Genomic DNA, 20,831 nt, shown 5'->3' on the forward strand with positions numbered 1-20,831 from the left:
TGTGAGTGTGTGTATGTGTCTGTGAGTGTGTGTGTCTTTGAGTGGATGTGTGTGTGTGTGTGTATGTGTCGGTGAGTGGATGTGTGTGTGTATGTGTCTGTGAGTGTGTGTGTGTATGTGTCTGTGAGTGAGTGTTTGCATGTGTCTGTGAGTGTGTATGTGTGTGTCTTTGAGTGGATGTGTGTGTGTGTGTGTGTCTGGGAGTGTGTGTGTGTCTGGGAGTGTGTGTGTGTGTGTGTATGTGTCTGGGTGTGTTTGTGTGTGTGTGTGTGTGTCTGGGAGTGTGTGTCTGTGAGTGTATGTATGTACGTATGTGTGTGTGTGTCTGTGAGTGTGTGTGTGCACCTGAGTGTGTGTGTGTACGTGTTTATATATGCATGCAAGTTTTTTTTTTTTCTGGTGGTGGGGTGACGGGGGAACTCGAGTGAGTTCCCACACTTTATTCCCCAGGACTTGACCCCTGGTTCTTGTCCTAGATTACATTTTAGTTCCATAAATTGTTATTTGTAAGCTAGCTAAAATTTCTCGGAAGAACCCCCACACCTGGCCACACCACCCACCCCAATTTTAAATTGTTCCTCTTTGTCCATTTGAAATTTTGTGAGGTGTGGGTTTGTGATCTCTTGGCACACTTCTGCTCGCTAGAATGTGATCTCTCTGCTCCCAGGCCAATGGGATGGAATGAGAAATGTGAGCACTTTTCTAGAACAGTAACCGATTTCTTAGATTTCTGACCTATTATACAAGGTTATATTTAAATAGTCCATGGTTGTTTAAACTGGTTTCTTTTATTCACGGCTTAATTGGATGTTGTGATCAAATATTTAATCTATCCATGTCTTGTTTTGTCAACCATGAAGAGTAAATAGTAAACCAGGCTTGCAGACAACATGTCTAAATTAAACATTGCTCTTCCGCATGTGTAGTATTTATGTGTGTAATAAGGGTGAACTTAATGGACACAAGTCTCTTTTCAGCTATATAACTAACTATATAGCAGCATAGTATGAGAATAATATTTTCTTAAGGGTATAGTAGCATACCTTTTCCTGGGCCGTAGATATTTTTAAAAATCAGTTTCCATAGAATTTAAACCCTATTGACCAAGGGCAGTGAGAGTAGGACCCAAACTAATTTCAGGAAATGTGCGATTATAGAAAATATTTGACTGTGGAGTTGTCTGCAGGCTTAAATTTGTGCATTTTATGAAAATATCACTGTATTATTTAAGCTTTATTAAATAGTGTGTTTGTATATGGTAACTTCTTATTGTCCATCACAAGTTGAAAACAAAAGCAATTTCTACCTACACCAAACCTGTATCTAAACATTTTACATGACCTAATGTTTTTGTTCTAATAGTAATTTACCATTTACAGACTGCTGGGTGTATCAACTGTATAGCATGGCTTATTGTATCGTAACATTCTCAGTGTAATGTTTCCTCAACCCATCTACATGTATTTCTTTTGTGTTTAATCATGCTTGACTGACCGATGATGGAGTAACCAATTATTGTGTTCTTGTTTATGGTATTTTGACCAGCCCTCTGTGTTTGTAATACTGGTTTGTTTGTAAAGATAAACCTTAGTAGTGACAGAATTGAATGTACTGTAGATGAATATGGAACAGAAAAGTTTCACGATTGGATATTTTTTTGTTCTTTGAACATATTCTACCATCTAGTGGCAGTAAAAGGAATAGAAAAATTTTAATTATGTGGGAGATCCACTTTTTTTTTTCCTAATAAAATTTTTAAGTATATATGTAGTCAGAAATACCCTGTTCACATTAATTTTTATATTTACTAGCCTACTGGCTAGTGCATATTGTACTGCAGAGTGACTTGCTTTTTACATTAATGTACCGGGATGTTTTGGTGTCAAGTAATGCAAGTTATTTTATGTCATGAAGGGGTTACTGCTCCTTATTTACATTGGTATGTGTCAGTTTATTGGCTATCCTGAGATCACACCTTCAATAACCTTTGATTACACAATGTATTTTAAAAGCAAAGTCCGGTTTATAACATTTTCTTAATTTAAATGGACACTCCAGAACCCTAAAGCATTTCAGACCCCTAAAACTTGCTAAAGTACTTTATGAGCAATGACCTCTTTTAAAATTAATAAATAAATAAATGATTCTTAAAGTGAAGATTTCAAAAGAAATTTATAAAAGTTGTTTTTATAAAGTACTTTTATAAAGTAACCTTGTCACACTCCCCTGGCTTTCAGACACCTAGTTCTGTTACGTTTTGGTTTGAATAGCTCAGTGGAGCAAAACTCAGCAATTGCCCAAAGCGCCTGCCTTGCAAAGACTTCTCATTGAGCTGCATTGAGAAGTCTGTGATTCTGATTCCTTAAGCATGGTAATCTAGATTTTCTAGGGGAAAAATAAAAATACTGATTTACTTGCAAGAATGTTTAGTAATACATTGGTATCTAGAAATCTTCCAACGATTTAGCAAGTGCAATTGAACTGACTATAAAGAAACAATATAGGGTCAGGTCACAAAAGTGTATTCCTGACCCTATAATGTTTAAACCACCATTTAGGTGGTTTGCCCCCACTTGTCCCTCTTACAATGTAAGAAAAGTTCCAGCGCTGCATGGGTCCGCCGATGCTGGCCCCACCTCCGGCCTGCCCGCTTGGCTGACATCAGAATTGATGCTCTAAGCCAATCTAATGTTTTCCCATAGGAGGAGTGGTGGGGCCAAATGCCGGCTTGGCCAATTAACATCTCCTCATGGAGATTCATTGCCTCTCTGTGGGGAAAGTTCAGCGTCTCCATGCAGAAGGTGGAGATGCTGATCCTCACTGCTGCACACTGTGAAGCACTGCCCCAGGATTCAGGAAGCACCTCACCCTCTGAGGAGTGGTTAGTGGAGGTACCCCTAGGCTGTAATGTAAACACTGCCTTTTCTTTGTAAAGCCAGTGTTTACTGCAAAAAGCCTACAGGGAATGACTGTTCTCACCAGAACAACTACATTAAGCTGTAGTTGTTCTAGTGACTATAGTGTCCCTTTAATATACACCTGTCATGTAAACATTTCATGGTATCACTTCAAGAAGTTCTATTTAAGGCAAGTCATCATTAAATGAAACATATTATAATGCTTATTATTAACCATAGGGCAGATAACTTGCAGTGACTGTCATTAGTGTAACCTTTTGTTGTTTAGCTACTGCTACTAGTACTAGGCTGTAGATTCCTGAAACCAAACCTATTCATTTCTCTGTGTTTGCCTGTGTGACTGCATTGCTTTTCAGGGTGGTTGATTTACCGTACAGTTTCCACCTTAAAAGGTGAGGTTGGGTACACCCTTTGCAAGTCTTGCATGAGGAAATCAAACTGCAATGATCTTCCCACCCTAACAGAACAATAAGATCAGACACCTGTGAAAATATAACCTGTATTAAGATAAACCTGGAATACATCTCCAAACCGTGATACACTCCATCTGTGTGCAAGCAGCATTTATGTCAGTGCTTTACTGAGTGTGCTGGTTTAGTGTTTGGTTCCTTAAACCTCCAGCAGGTTATAAAGGCACAGTAATAGGCACTGGGCCTTCCTCTTTTCTAGCTGTCATTGATAACATGCCAATGGGACTCAGTCTACAATGCAGAGCTCATATGACCTTTGATTAGGTGAGACACGCTTCAGTGAAGCTTGGAATGTGAAAAGCATTCTCTCCACATGTATACCTTCGAGTTAGCACGTCAGTACTTGGTTAATGGCCTTGGCAGCGGCTCGTGATTTTTACTTTATTCTTTTTTTTTTTTTTTTTTTTTTTCTCCACTGTTAGGTTAACAGTTTTGTAGCCTTGAGGGATCACTTTGCACTTTGATAAAAGAAGGCTTAGAAAAATAGCAAGGCTATTCATAGACTGCTTTTGTTCGTTGTTAACTCTTTGAAGAATACGTAGAATTGTAGCAGGTGGATTTATAGACTGCTGTTGGTTTTTGTTTAAAACTGCGTAAGTTTTGTATCATGTGTTTGTTTCTTTGGTATACTTGGGTTAGACAAAAAGCATCAACAACATTTGCATTTTGTTGAATTCTCATGTTGAATTCTGGGACAAATTCTCATGTCCCATCATGAGAATTTGTCCCACACACAGAGCACTGCACAGTCTTCAGACTTACATCTTGGATAGCAATCATTTAGATTAAAAATACAGTTTTTATAGCTGATATATACTTGAGCAATGACAACCATTGTTATTAATGTGCCCTATGTCTTAGAAATAGTCTGGGGTTCATGTATAAAAAGTGAGTTTACGTTAATGTTTGCACCATTTTCTTCTGAATTAAATTGCTACTTATCTTTTTGCATTAAGATTCACAATTCACAGAATACTAACTGTGTTAATTTGTTTGCCTCCAGGAATACAAATTTGCCATTTATAGACCATTTTAGACATGATGTGATATTGGTTTTCATATATATACATGTAATAAGTATAATCGGACTGTAGTCCATCTTCTGTTTGCTTCCTGAGTAATTCTCGAATATTTGTAATTTTTGGATCTATGAGACATTTGAGTAGGTTTGACACGTTAATAAAAAAAAATACTAAGTAATCACTCACTAGAAAAAAATGTGGGTGGTCTGCATTCCCCTATACAGTTTGCCATGAAAATAAACACAAAGTAATATAAATATGTCATGCTAAGCAGCAATAACGTTCAGCTAGTCATTACTTGTTCGCATTTTCCCTCCAGACACGGACACTCCACATTAGCATGCAGGTATGACACTAGCATATAATGACAAAGCTGGGAAGGGCCCTGTGAGACTGTGCCTCTGTATGGGATTGTAATGTAGGGGAGGATCAATGAGTTCAGTTCAAACTAGCCAAGCATTCCATGTGTACACAGTCTTTGTCATTACATGTGCGTTGCACTGATGCAGAGCAAGTAATCATGCAATCGGGCATTTTCAGTATCGTGCAAGTGTCACATGAACACTTGTGCGTTGCATGTGCACATATGTGTTTCTGTAAATATTATGTATATAGCCTATATATGTAATCTAGAAATTAGGCTTTGGATTATGTGAATACACTACTCTTCAGGCTTTCTGATCAGTTACCCTGTATGTTGCAGCTAGTACTAGTATATCTAACTTTATTTATTTGCTCGCATATGTAAGGAATGTACTATATTTGTTGTAAAACTAAACAAACGGGCATGTTTGTCCCAATACTCTTGTCAGAGGTGCTTGTTAAGTGTAGGAAATAACTTGTTTAAGGGAAATTAAAGAACAAACAGGAGATATAGGACAGATTGTCAGTTCCTTGGCCCATATTCTGACAGTTTACTATTCATGCCCCTTTGTATTGCAGCATATGCAGAGAATACTACAGGGTTGAGTACTTGTTAGCCGTGAGCTGAGAAAATAGATATTATTAGTCTCCATAGTAATGTATGACTGTGGTGGAGCTCCCATAGTTATACTGAGTACCTCTTTTCCCTATCACTGGAAAAGAGTCGTCACATTTTTTTATAACCTTCCCCCAGACACCAGTCGACACTTGGTGAAGACGTAAACAACAACACTTCATTGAGACAAGGTCACATATTTATAGGCACAATCGCGACAACAATGGGTCCCTTTCCTCACTCCTCTGTGTCTGGGGAATAACTCTGTTAACTAGGAGAGGATTTTATTTTATTAACTCCCAGGCAACATTGCACCATACAGTTGTAACCCCCCAAAACCATGTCTCCCCAAATGCACCTACGACGAGTTATGTCGCATAGATGTCCAAAAAGTGCTAAAGATATAAAGCTTGAGTATTCCTTGTGTAAAGTTTTAGCAGGCCGTGGCTAACCTCCGATCTGACGTAGAGTTTAGGGCTGCCGCTGGGCAGGTGCCAATCCATGAGAAAAAAAGTCTCTCCTATTCAGTGGAAGGAGGCTCACCCTAACTTTAATGTTGATGCTTAATGTCCTCCTAATGTTTTTCATTAGAGCTCTACCTCTTCTATCTTCCCTCCAATTAATGTTCTCCTAGGTCCCCTTAAGCAGGAGTGGCATCTGGTGAAAAAAAGTACCGGGTAGCCATTGTGATCTCTAGCCGAGGGGGAGTTCCAGAGGGTCAGCATGTATCTCTTGCTGGTGTAGTTATGTCTATCCCGATCAAGCTAAGCGTCCCATGGGATGGGAGATAGAGGGCTTGGCTGCATGGAGGGTAGTAACACAGAGGGCATATGTGTGATAAAGATCTTTTTGGGGGGGAAGTTTCTCAAGTTCTGCACTGGTTGTTAGTGCATGCTCCATCACAATGACTCTGTGAGTGTCTGTAGTTGGTAGCTTTGTGACCGATTCATTTTTAAGCAAGAGTCAGTGGCTGATTAGGGGTGTTTTGTATGTTTGTGTATTAGGATGTCTATTTATAATTTGTATGTATTAGTACCTACATGTGTTCAGTGTATACTATTACGTGTAAAAAGTGTTTGTTTTTTGTTGTTGTTTTTTTAATTAGGGGGGAGGGCATTTAGGTACACATAGACACAGTGCATTTAAATGCACACTGTAGGCACCCAGACCACTTCAGCCCATTAAAATGGTCTGGGTGCCAACTCCCATAACCCTTAACCTGGAGCATGTAATTATTGCAGTTTTTATAAACTGCAATAATGACCTGCTAGGGTTAACTCCTCCTCTAGTGGCAGTCTACCAGACAGCCACTAGATGGGCTTCTGGGTGCTTAGACGACTTTTGGTCGTTAAAATGACTCTGGACATCCTCACACTACGCATGAGGACTTCCAGCATCGCTGGAATCCCCATTGGAAATCCTAATATGAGCGTGGGCGGAGCTGAGCCAGTGCGGAGGGACATGGGTGCTGGACCCAGGTAAGTGACAGAAGGGGTTATTAACCCCCTACTGCACCTGCACCACGGGGGGTGGGCCTTGACAGAAGGGGAAGCTATAGTGCCAGGAAAACTAGTGTTTTCCTGGCACTATAGTTTCCCTTTTACTTGGCACATATGCATAAATACACTAAAATTAATTGAATGTTCCCAGACAGATTGTTAAAGTGGCATTGTCATGTTTGTTTTGATACATTTTACTTTCCTTGTGCCCAATTTCATGATTATGCTACCCTCCTTGCTCTCCTTGACTCTCTATGTATTTATCTTTTCCTCCTTCTGCCAGATCTCAATATCAATTCTGTTCCCCTCTCTCCATGATATCGGTTTACCCTTCTGTGGAATTCAGTTTCCTGATGGATTGTGGGTAAATTTAATTAGCAAGTCAAACAGAACCTTGCTTAAGCTCCGCACATTGCAAATTTGTGACAAATGAAAGTGTTACGCCAACCACCATAACCACTAACATTCTTTGAAGTGCTTATGGTGGCAGGAGTCTGGATGTGCCGCATTTCAGCTTGAAACGCTACACATCCAGAGATATGACTTTTTTTGTGTTAGGGACAAGTTGCACCTCTGGCATAAGCCGTGTGCCATTATTACACTGATTAAACCTGTGAGTGTGATGCTGCTGTCATATTATGAAAATTGTAACATCAAGCTAAGTATTCGTAAAGTGTAACAACTTCCCATTTATTTATTTAAATTCTTGTATACTGATCTATATTTTATCAACATGTCATTAGGCAGTTAAGTATTATTAACACATATACTATTGGTCCTTTTGATAAACAGTCAAAACACAGCCATACTGCTTTATTGCAAAGGGAACGCAGGTGATACTGTAGCAAAGTGTCATTGCTTACATGGAGCAGGTTTCGCAATATCCTGGCTCTCTGCCTAGAATACGATGAGACACGTTTATATCCCTGCATTCACTTGCTCTGCTGGCTTTGTGTATTAATTGTTTTTTTCCTAAGTGAGCCAGATGGACTTTGTTCACATTCATCAGAATTCAGGGCCACTTGAGCCATGGCAGCATGTGTATCCAATGTACATAGTTCCTCTGTGTGTCCACGTGGCAGGTTGGCAAGTCGGAACTATGCATTTTGCCCTTATTCAGTTTTTTGGGGCTTTTTTGTTTCCACCCACCTTACCTATACCTGAGCTTGCTAATTTACATTCCTACAGCACTTATTGAACTGCAATTCACATCATCCTTGCCTATTTGGTCGAAGATGATCTGAAATGTTTAGCTGGTCATGCATTCGGCATTTTAGGGGGCTGGGTTTTAGCAGAGTTATAGTATTCCACCCTTTGGCTGGGTACAGTGTGAGTTTCTTCCCTGAAACGGCTGGTTTACTGCAGGCTGTCCTGGACTTCTACTCAGACACCTGGCTTATAAAACCCCATCTGCTCAGACTGCATACCAATAGCTTGTGATGTTTCCAAGCCCAAAACATTTACATTCCTATCTGTACACCTGTCCTTTTTCTTCGTGTCTGTATTCCGTAGAAATAAATATTGTTGTGTTCCAAGTTTCCCTGTAACCGTGCATACACAATTATATTACCCTTTCTAAATGATTCCATTTAGTGTCACTGTGAAACAAAGGCTGACAATGCAAAGTGTCAGACCGGGCATTCAGATCCTGCCTTTTAGTTTACTGCTGACCTTTTAGAAGAATGCAGAGCTACCAACCAATGTTTGTAGTGTTTGTTCTTCACTTTTATTTTGTTACTTACAGTGCTAAAGGACAGTAAGGTATTGTAGAGGGGTTTTCTTCTTTGAACAAAATGTTTATTTTTTTTTTCTACTGGGAGAAGGGGTGTTGCAAACATCGAACATTACAATGAAAACTCCCACTGCATCTTTAGAACAGATGTATAGTAATAGTGTGCTTGCCCAATAGGTTTGTGTTCGTAGAATGTTACATTTACAATATATCCCATGGCTGTCCAGTGCGTGGATTCGTTTTCCTGCATATTTGAATGTTTCACTTTAATTCTTACATTTTAGACCAGGGATGTGTAATGGTAACCCCGCATGAACGTAGAAGCCTTATAATTGTTTAATTTTTTTATTTTTTTTTTGTCCAATGTGAGTTGAGAAATCATATGTGAAGTAACGTTGTGTCCTACCACGTGGCACTAATGCAACTGAACAGCAGGAGCCCCGCGCGCATTCAGCCAGTCTCATAGGAAAGCATTTTTTTTTTTATAAAAAAGAAAAACACTTTAGATACAACAGAGTAATCCTTAAATCCTGGACTGTCTCTCTCTCTCTCTCTCTCTGTCTATATATATATTATTGGTATATTTATTTTTCTAATTCAAAATATTAGTAATTAAATCATACAGTAAAGCATACTCCCATTCAGACAATCTTACTGATGCACACAAATAGGCTCATTGACAGACAATCTCAATGACACACAGATAAGGTTACTGGTACACACACAAATTTAGTACAGACCAACTCTGATATACACACAAGCTTACTACAGACAAGCTCACTGATGCGCACACACTCTCTCTACAGACAAGTCCATTGACACACACATGCTCCTTACAGAATAGCCCACTAACACACAGATTCACTACAGACAAGCTCACTGACACACACATGCTCTCTACAGACAAGCTCACTGACACACACATGCTTACTACAGACAAACTCACTGCACACACACACAGGGCCGACCTTACGTGATTGCGAGCCAATCTTGTCACCAAAACACCTGGCTATCCCTTCATCAATGCCCTGACCCCCTTCATCAATCCTCTACACCCCTTCGTCAGACCTTGACACCCTTCATCAATCCCCTGGACCCCCTTACCAGTCCCCTGCCCCCATTCACCAATCCTCTGCACCCCTCATCAATGCTCTGCCCTCCTTTACCAGTCCTCTGCCCTCCTTTACCAGTCCTCTGCCCTCCTTTACCAGTCCCCTGCCCCCCTTCACCAGTCCCCTGCCCCCTTCACTAGACCCCTGCCCCCCCTTCATCAGACCCTGCCCTCCTTCACCAATCCCCTTCCCCCCTTACCAGCCCATTCGCCAATCCCATGCCCCCCCTTTACCTTCCCCTCCCTTTATCAGTCTCCTGCCCTCCTTCATCAATCCCCTGCCCCCATTCATCAGACCCTGCCCCCTTAACCAATTCCCTGCCCCCATTCCATCAATTCCTGCCCCCTATCATCAATCCCCTGCCCCCCTTTATCAGACCCTGCCACCTTAATCAATCTCCTACCCTCTTCACCAACAACCATGCACCCCTTCAATAAAAGGCAATATATTTAGTTTTTAAAAAAAAGCAATTAGAACTAGGACTCACTTTAATGGCTGCTGCTCCCTGGATTGAGCTTCCCACTCCGCCGCGTCGCTGATTTAAGAGCTCCAGCTGCCAACCTCACACGCACCAAGTGGATCCTGCCGCGGCTCCCTGTGAAGGCGGAGCACATGGACGTTGCGCCCCCACGCTCCATCTCCTCCACGCTACAGACCTCTTCATTCTGCAACGGATTCTGGCCTCTTTGTGATCGACTGCAAGCTGTGTCGGCCGCCCCAGCGCCTCTGTTGCCATAGCGCCCTGTGCGGCCGCACAGCTCGCACACCCCAAAGGCTGGCCCTGCACACACATGCTCCGTACAGACAGGCTCAGACACACCCATGCTCCCTACAGACAAGCTCACTTACACACATACAAGCTCACTCACTATCAGGCACACACACAAACACAAACTCACTAGCAGGCACACACACACAGAAGCTCCCTCACTAGCAGATGCACACACACACAGAAGCTCACTCACTAGCAGATGTGCGCGCGCACACACACTGAAGCTCACTCACTCGCAAATGCACACACAGACAGACATTCACACACACAAAGGCAGGCATCCACACACACACACGCAGGCAGACAGCCACACACGCAGGCAGACAGCCACACACGCAGGCAGACAGCCACACACGCAGGCAGACAGCCACACACGCAGGCAGACAGCCACACACGCAGGCAGACAGCCACACACGCAGGCAGACAGCCACACACGCAGGCAGACAGCCACACACGCAGGCAGACAGCCACACACGCAGGCAGACAGCCACACACGCAGGCAGACAGCCACACACGCAGGCAGACAGCCACACACGCAGGCAGACAGCCACACACGCAGGCAGACAGCCACACACGCAGGCAGACAGCCACACACGCAGGCAGACAGCCACACACGCGCAGGCAGGCAGCCACACACGCGCAGGCAGGCAGCCACACACACGCAGGCAGGCAGCCACACACACGCAGACAGGCAGCCACACACACGCAGACAGGCAGCCACACACACGCAGACAGGCAGCCACACACACGCAGACAGGCAGCCACACACACGCAGACAGGCAGTCACACACACGCAGACAAGCAGTCACACACACGCAGACAGGCAGTCACACACACGCAGACAGGCAGTCACACACACGCAGACAGGCAGTCACACACACGCAGACAGGCAGTCACACACACGCAGACAGGCAGTCACACACACGCAGACAGGCAGTCACACACACGCAGACAGGCAGTCACACACACGCAGACAGGCAGTCACACACAAGCAGACAGGCAGTCACACACAAGCAGACAGGCAGTCACACACAAGCAGACAGGCAGTCACACACAAGCAGACAGGCAGTCACACACAAGCAGACAGGCAGTCACACACAAGCAGACAGGCAGTCACACACAGTCAGTCACACACACACACACACACACACACACAGAGGCAGTCAGTCACACACACACACACACACACAGGCAGTCAGTCACACACACACACACACACACACACACACACAGAGGCAGTCAGTCACACACACACACACACACACACACACACAGGCAGTCAGTCACACACACACACACACACACAGGCAGTCAGTCACACACACACACACACACACACAGGCAGTCAGTCACACACACACACACACACACAGGCAGTCAGTCACACACACACACACACACACACAGGCAGTCAGTCACACACACACACACACACACACAGGCAGTCAGTCACACACACACACACACAGGCAGTCAGTCACACACACACACACACAGGCAGTCAGTCACACACACACACACACAGGCAGTCACACACTCACAGGCAGACAGTCACACACACACACACACAGGCAGTCAGTCACACACACACACACAGGCAGTCAGTCACACACACACACACACACAGGCAGTCAGTCACACACACACACACACACAGGCAGTCAGTCACACACTCACAGGCAGTCAGTCACACACTCACAGGCAGACAGTCACACACTCACAGGCAGACAGTCACACACTCACAGGCAGACAGTCACACACTCACAGGCAGACAGTCGCACACTCACAGGCAGACAGTCGCACACTCACAGGCAGACAGTCGCACACTCACAGGCAGACAGTCGCACACTCACAGGCAGACAGTCACACACTCACAGGCAGACAGTCACACACTCACAGGCAGACAGTCACACACTCACAGGCAGACAGTCGCACACTCACAGGCAGACAGTCGCACACTCACAGGCAGACAGTCACACACTCACAGGCAGACAGTCACACACTCACAGGCAGACAGTCACACACACACACAGTCACACACTCAGAGGCAGTCACACACACACACAGTCACACACTCAGAGGCAGTCACACACTCAGAGGCAGTCACACACACTCAGAGGCAGTCACACACACTCAGAGGCAGTCACACGCACACTCACAGGCAGTCAGACGCACACTCACAGGCAGTCAGACGCACACTCACAGGCAGTCAGACGCACACTCACAGGCAGTCAGACGCACACTCACAGGCAGTCAGACGCACACTCACAGGCAGTCCGACGCACACTCACAGGCAGTCAGACGCACACTCACAGGCAGTCAGACGCACACTCACAGGCAGTCAGACGCACACTCACAGGCAGTCAGACGCACACTCACAGGCAGTCAGACGCACACTCACAGGCAGTCACACATACACAGAGGTCACACACACACAGACACACTGACCTGTTTCTTACCTCCTGCTTGGAGCTCCTGGAGACTGCTTGTTGGGGAAGCAGGTACTCCTTCCTGCTTCCCATGCTGAAATTACCAGGGCTTAGCTCCGCCCCTGCCTGCCGCTTAGCTCCGCCCCCACCTGCCGGTAAGCTCCGCCCCCGCTGCAATATATATATATATATTTTTTCCTCTTTTTTTTTTTTTTTTTTTTCAATCCCGGCCGGCCATGTGCGAGCTGCTCCCATAGGGCTCTGTGCGGCCGCACTGCTCGGGCCGGCCGGGATTACAGGAGCCTGGCCAGTAATGAATGGGGCCGTCAGCCCAGCCCCAGGTGCCGCGGCCCACCGGGAAATTTCCCGGTATCCCGGTGGGCCAGTCCGGCCCTGTATAGCAGTCCATTTTATGTGCTCAATAAAAATTGCTTAAATGGAGTTCTGTTTTAACCTTTAGGGGCTGGTGGATTAATCAGATTTCGTGGTAAACAAAATTTGTAGAAGCCGCACTAACAGATTTGAAAAATGTAGAGAAATTGTGAAGCTTTTTTATTATTATTATTTAAACCCTTATAATTTCATATATACCTATATATACCATATTTATTTTGTCCGTTCAGTCTTGTACATTCTTGTGTTGGATACAGGACATTATAATATTATAAAGATTTTTTAATTGTAACTTTATTTCTTGTATTTATATATTTTTTTGCACTTCTCTTCATAGAGGACTTTTTTTTTTCCCTTTTTTTTTTTTTTACATTGAAAGATGTATTTGTGTGCAACCTCTGAGTGTCACTTATTTGTATAGCATTGTTTTTATACATTATATTGACCCTGGAAATCCCATGTAAATTCTTCCAACCAAGTGACATTCCAGAGCAGCATTCCTGGGCTTGCCAAGCATTTTCTCTATTCACATGGACTGCAGTCTGGGATCACTCAATGGTTATGTTTGGAGAAGATAATGGCCCTTGACTTTTAGTTTGACATGTTAAATAATGGCCCTTTCTTCATTGTAAGTAAACTTTACATGGCATTGCTGATGGGGCTGGTGCTTGTATGCACAATCACAATTGAAGAATTAATTGGCTTAAAGAAGCGAAAAGATACATTTCATCATACCATTACTTTAATGTTTTTATATACTAAGTGCCATAGTGTAAAACCGGCCTGCAGCCTGCCTTATGTGCTTATGTAACAATGTTGCTGAGATTGTGGTTGGCTAATGGTCTTAACCCCTTAAGGACCAAACTTCTGGAATAAAAGGGAATCATGACGTGTCACACACGTCATGTGTCCTTAAGGGGTTAAATACCCTTGTGACGTGGCATGTAAGACTACTATTCTCACCATTGACGCTTGTTTCCATGTTTTTGCACCTTAACCTCTCCACTTTCCATTTTAATATGGTTTAATATTATGTGTCTGTTAGTCCACCCATTGTACAGCGCTACGGAATTTGTTGGCGCTATATAAATAATAAAATAATAATAATAATAATGGCCCCATTCTTGTTTTGGTTTAGGAAACTCAAGCATTGGATTCTGTATGTCCATTAATGGTTTATATATATATATATTTTTTTCCCTGTGTTGAAGGTTGACTGTAACGTTGGACTTCATGAGTAACTGACCTGTCATCAGCCAATCCAAAGATGCAGCATTCAGAAAATGTTTGTGGTAAGGTTTTGTTTTTTTCCCCCTGATTATGATTGAAAATAGTGTGTCATCTATTTCTTCTATTTTCTTCTCCAGACTATTTCTTTGAATTTCCTTTTTAGTCTATTAAGGCTCCATTTTATGTATTTCCTCTCCCATTCTCATTCCACCCCCCATTGTAACTAGTCAAACCTACTACTTCTACTAGAGAGCAAGAAGCTCCTCTTCAGCAACTTCCATTGGCTCTTCAGAAGATTAGCTCATTGGCTGAGAGTGTCAACTGACCGCTCTACACCATGCACCTCCAGACGCAGTTCAGACAGAGCGCTTCTTGCTCTTTGGTAGAAGTAGTGGAAGCAGGGAGTGGCAACCATCAGACCGCAGGTAAGAACAGTTTGACTAGTTACAATGGGGGTGCCAAGGCATTCCTGTCACAATAACCACTATAGCTTGCTTCTAGGGTTATATTGCATGGAGCGTGTCTTTGACAAAAGCCTATTTCTGCTGATGTCCTCACACTCCATAGAGTGGACAAATCGTAAGAATTTTTTGCTCTTACAGCGGAGTACTAAAACAAATTCTGGTGAGATCAAACTTCCCACTGTGAAAATGTATCCCATGTAGGAACTATGTAAAAGTCCTCCTTGGGCACAGTATTTTAAAGAAGTCACATTTCCACAATTCTCCAAGAATTCCTCAAATATGCAAAGGCAGACACCATGTTTTACTGGCACTATGCAATCGACCACTGCTTGAAAAACAACTTTTTCAAAAGGACTAGAAACCACTCATAGAGTTTGCTTTTTTCTTGTCTGTGTGGTGCTGGTTCTGGTCTAGGAGTTGAACTATTTCTGTCTGCATGTAGCCAGTTACAAAGTAATGCTATAGTTGCATGTCTGTTCTCATGTGCATGTCAAGCTGGGAATTTAGTGAGAATTGTAGAAATAGGATTTTTCTGAATTAGTGTGCCAAAGGTGGACTTTTCCCAATTTCTTACTTGAGATACGTAGATGATGCACAGCAGAACTTTTTGAATTTGTACTTTTATGTATATTAGGTATGTGCTGCTTGTCTTGGAGCAGTTGGCACACTTGCAGTACATTATTTAGTTTTTCTGTTGTGAATACAGAATATACTCTAATATTTGATAATGTTTTACAATTGCTTGTATGACTTCATTTACACCTCTATCTAACAAACTAACCGTTCCCAAACAGACTCCCCTGTTTGCATACCTCACCCAGTATTCATCTATATTTAGCCCATTTATTTTCAACAGCTTTGATTTGTGGCAATTCACTGACGAATAAGCAGTTTGACATTTAGTGCAAAGTGGCATTTGTGATGACTTGCTTAGGTATTTTGTAACGTCCTTGAATCAATTAATGAAAAAGTCAGACCTCTGTTTCCTGCTTGTACCTTGATAAATATCATAGTTCTCATTCAGCACTATTTCTTTAAGAAAATTAAGTTTTCATATCAACCCCCAGTTTAACTACGTTGTTGTAGAAGGTACGACACATCTGCCTATCGTGCTTAAACTAGCAAAGTGTCTGGGCGCTAGCTTATTAAACAGGTAAGGATCACTTCCCTGTTAATAGATCGTAAATTCTGTCTTTTTTGTATATTATTATTTTTTTGTGTACACAGAGAGGTAGATTATACACTGCCTTAAACACCATGGTATTCGTTTCCAGTAAGCTGGGCCATCTCTAATGCTGGAAAGTCAAATAAAAAATGCTTAACAGATAAACCCTTGTGCTTGAATGTCTTCCCTTGCTGTTGTGTAAATATGCTCATTTTGAAATTCCGCAAACATTCAACTATCAACACTCTACAGTGAGTCGTTCTGCAGCTGAAGCTAAGGAATGTTAAGCCTGCCTGTATATTACTTTCTGTTAGTGTTTCAAGAAGACAACCAAGCCTGGAAGTTGAAAAGGGTTTGAAACTTTCACCCCAAAAAATATTTTAAAAAAATTTAATATACATTATTATCACCATTTTATACAGTTTGCTTCAACACACTACCTTGTGTGCATTTGATACAAGACCAAGTTTGAATGCAGTTCTTTGTACACAGTATGTCTATTCATAATATAACGTAGTGCCTGTTTATTCCTAAGTGTTGATGTCTTCCCTCACTAATTACCAGATTCCTCTGAGAATTCTTTATTCCATTTGTGTGGAGATATATTAAAATATTGCTCAGGCTGTATGCCTGCGTATTAGTTAAATCCTTCTATCATTTCCAACTTGCTTGCCTATATTTTTTTTATACAAAATAAATCACTATTACCGGAGCACTAAATATACTAAAGCTCTATAGGGGCAAGAAAAATAGAGCTATTTGAACATACAGTTATGAGTAATTTATCAAAACAGCTACCACACTTCCAAAGGTGTTCCCTTCACCAAATATAGAATAGTGAAGTATAATGTTAAGAAGTGGAGCGATATAAAGTAAACAAAAAAGGTTATACTTATACTCTGCTGGATATGGCTCAAAGTCATATAAAGCATGTAGAAAAAAGAAAGATAAAAAAAAAAATCATAGTACAGATCTGCATGGATTCATATACATGTGTACTTGATATAAAAGTAACAATTTATTGTATACAATGTTGAAAAAACAACTGATAGATAAAATGCAACTAAATAGCAGTGCAAACAAATTACTGCTTACTAGAAACGGTGGTGAGCACAACGGTATATGTTCCCGTTTGCTCACATCAAGATTGTCCCACACTGGGTGATGTCTCCTGTATAGAGGGCTGACCCGGAATTTTATCAATAAGAGCTCCATCCAACTCCCTCTATACAGGAGACATCACCCAGTGTGGGACAATCTTGAGCCAGCCAGACCTCCACCCCAAAGGATGCCCCCACCAATCTCAGGGACCCCCAGAACGGTAACCGTCATGAACAGCCACAGTTCTCAGGGGGCCCTGTGTGAAGCCCGGCAAGGGAGGTGTCTCTTTTTGGGACGCGAAGGCTCCCCTTGGCCGGCGCTTGTCTGTATGAACAGCAGACACCCAGAGGAGCACTCATTAATTACTTCCCTTGCGGTTTCACACTATGTTGCAAGTTGCCAACGTTCTAATTGATTGGTGCGAAACATTCGGGAACCGAACGAGGTGGGAAGCAATCTGCAAATGCTGCCACTGGGTGGCGTTCATCTAACGAACGGGCTGCCACCCAGGGGAGGCAAGTGCCGAGGCTTCACTTGTGGTTTGTGGTTTTGACACCTCATTATGAGGTGTGAACGTTCTGTATCAATATTCTAAATGAGGTTTCGGGGTGATCCCCATTCGGGAAGTGAATGGAGTCCCTTCGTGGCGGCACTCCCGAATGGGGAACAGGCAGCTCAGACGAACACATAGAGTGAAATACATGACTAAGCTAGGGAAAAGACATGAAAGGGATGCTAAGACAGTAACACACATCACAGAACAACCCGGTCAATTCACAGTTTAGCGGCGGTCCCACTACTGTGGTGTTCCAGAGAGCCATAAAGATCCAAGATAAAATTAACTTATTGTTGTTTTGTAAACATAGGTGAAAATAAAACACACTGGAGGGAAAAGAGAACTAGAGCAAAAACTTGTCGGATTTAAAAATAAGTAAATGTAAATAGCAAACAGCCTTTTACCTGCAAAATCTAGAACGGCTTCTGGAAAACATGGTTGGTAATTGTAAATTAAAATTACTGCTGTCACGTTAACAGTACCAGAGAACATCTTGGAAACCTTTGCCTTTTTATGCTGGGAGAGAGATTCCCAAGAGTAGAGTTGTCTAGTTGTAATGAGATATGTTAGCAAGGAAGGAGTATATATGCTCCCCAATCTATGGTTTAGGAATGAACATACTACATTATCTAGGCTTGCCGGTGAATTCCAGACAGCAGCATTTCTTCCCCACATATTGCAGTTACCAAGCTTAAATTATAAAGCATTTTATATCTTAATTTAGAGTTCTGAAAATTGTATGCTTTGTATCGAAACGTAAGAGGTTATGCCATTTGAGATTTTTTTAGGTTTACCACTACATTCCATCAAATGTAACCACAAACCTACTATTTAAGACATTTCCGTTTAACAGTAGCCATACTGAGAAAACTTACTAAAAATGTATCATGCAGGGCAATGTTTTTTGTTTGTTTTTTAAACGACTTGAAATTTTATTAGTGTTTATGCATAGTGGGACACGTGAACAACAGGGCTCAACCAATCCCAGGTGCCAGGTCACCATGGCGACTAGGAAATTTGTCCAGGCACCTTGGATTTGTTGGCCCACTCAGCCCCAGAGGTGGTTGGCTGCCTATATGTGGAGGCAAGCGGGAGCAGAGCTCTGTGGAGCAGAGCAGGTTGGACCACAGCGAATGCCGAACCACTCAAGCTCTCCCAAAGGTAGGAAGGCTGGGTGGTCACATTAATGTGTGTGACAAAATATGTGATTATTGCAGTATCAATGAATGTGAGTGAGTGAGTGTGTCAGTGTGTGTGTGTCTGTCAGCAGCTGATGAACTTCTCAAATGAGGCAATGTTGAGGTCTCCCATGAAATATGCAGTATTAGTCTATAATAAAGGCCAATACGGTCAATTTATGGCTGGATATATGTCTCAGTCTAGGCTTTAGGGGCTTCATGTGTGTTTCCCTCTGCCTTGCTACAAGTTCTTTACCAGGATGCCCATCTATCGATATGTTCGTTACTTTTACCAGTAGCTAAGTTCATGAGATTCTAATTTGCTCGTGTCTGTTCTATAGTATTCATCTATTCTCTTTCTGTAGATGGAACGGTTTGTTCCATTATATTGGGATCAATGTTTTTGCCATGTTTAGTGGACAGGTGAGCATGGATTAATTGCCATGAAAGCACAATAAGAGAACATTGTTTGTAAATACATAACTCCAGAACTGAGGCACTTCCAGCAGTGTCCGCTATGGGAGGTTACATACATTGGAATATGGAAGGAGTACAGTACTAATCCAATAGTAATTTAAATTACATTTCCTGCAACCATGTCAATATGGAGCAATGTTGTTTCAGAATGCAGGTCCTCTGCCATTGTTTCTCAGAGAATGTTATGCCCAGATATTCCTCCCTTTTGACGTTTAGGTGGTGGGATAACAGTGGAAGGCTGAATGTGCATGTATTTGGGATATGCATTGTGTTGGGAAGGTCTTACCATTTCATGGAATGTCTATAAAAATAAAACCATAATAGTAGTTTACTAAATATTAATTAAATATTAATATTTAACTAACTAATATTAAATATTACCTAAATTAGCCCAGTTGAAGAATATTTCCAACTGTGATATTCAGTCCGCTAGAGATGTTTTCAGTTCCCACAGTGGTAAACTCATAATTCATCCTATTAGTGTTATTTATAAAGGGCCAGCATAGAGGGCGTTAGGGGGGCTAGATAGTGAATTTAACACTATAGGGTCAGGAATACATGTTTGTGTTCCTGAACCTATAGTGTTCCTGCAAATGATTACTCAAAGCACCGTAAGTACTACAGCTCACTGTAGAGGTTATACAAAGAATCTTTGGGCCTCATTCCTGTTTGTGTGAAACTGGTTTCACAGTTGTCCCATACAACAAGGCCTTTCTTTCAGTAGTAGTTATGAGGCCAAGAGTGGCCTTGTGTCCTCTCAGGGTAAGTAGTCAAACTGTTTGCCAATGGTTTGAACTTACCTGGGGTCCACCAGCATTGGTTACCACCTCCTTGAGCACCAGACACTCTGTGCATTGAATGAAGAAGCCCTGGCTTTCAATGGAGGAAGTGATCCCCCAGAAGACCTCAGGTAAGTTGTCAAACCATTGGCAAATGGTTTGGCTGCTTATACTTCGAGATCGCCAGGGCACTTAGTGTGTCCCTTAGTGGTAGAACCTGTAATTGAGGGCTGTATGTTGTGCAATAACTTTTTAAATCACTAGATGGCACTGCATTCTATATCAGCAGCCCCTCCCTATATATACTGTATATACCATGTGCACAGAGCATATTGTGCTGAACTCGCATCATGTTTCCATATTTGCTCTGTAGTAACATTATTTAGTGCACTTTTTAAAAAAAAATTGTATAAGTGTTTTGTACATGTAAACGTGGTACCCTTGCTTACTGTCCCTCTACATACGCTGAGCCAGAGTATACACATGGGGAGGGGGATGTAACAGAATTAGGTTTTCCAGGTACTGTCTGGGTCATGTTTGGTTCTTAAACCTACT

General features: G+C 42.4%; 1 protein-coding gene across 4 annotated transcripts in view; it reads left to right on the top strand.

Moving 5' to 3' along the window:
- Positions 1-20,831, top strand: part of KANK1 (KN motif and ankyrin repeat domains 1) — a 148,075-nt gene that overhangs the window by 53,998 nt on the left and 73,246 nt on the right. For all 4 annotated transcript variants that reach the window (XM_063455077.1, XM_063455079.1, XM_063455078.1 and 1 more), the window contains exon 2: positions 14,538-14,618. In XM_063455077.1, the coding sequence (XP_063311147.1) occupies positions 14,594-14,618 (25 nt within the window). In that variant the 5' untranslated portion in view covers positions 14,538-14,593. The remainder of the gene's footprint in view (positions 1-14,537; positions 14,619-20,831) is intronic.

Source organism: Pelobates fuscus, chromosome 5 (assembly GCF_036172605.1).
Source record: "Pelobates fuscus isolate aPelFus1 chromosome 5, aPelFus1.pri, whole genome shotgun sequence".
Lineage (NCBI taxonomy): Eukaryota > Metazoa > Chordata > Amphibia > Anura > Pelobatidae > Pelobates > Pelobates fuscus.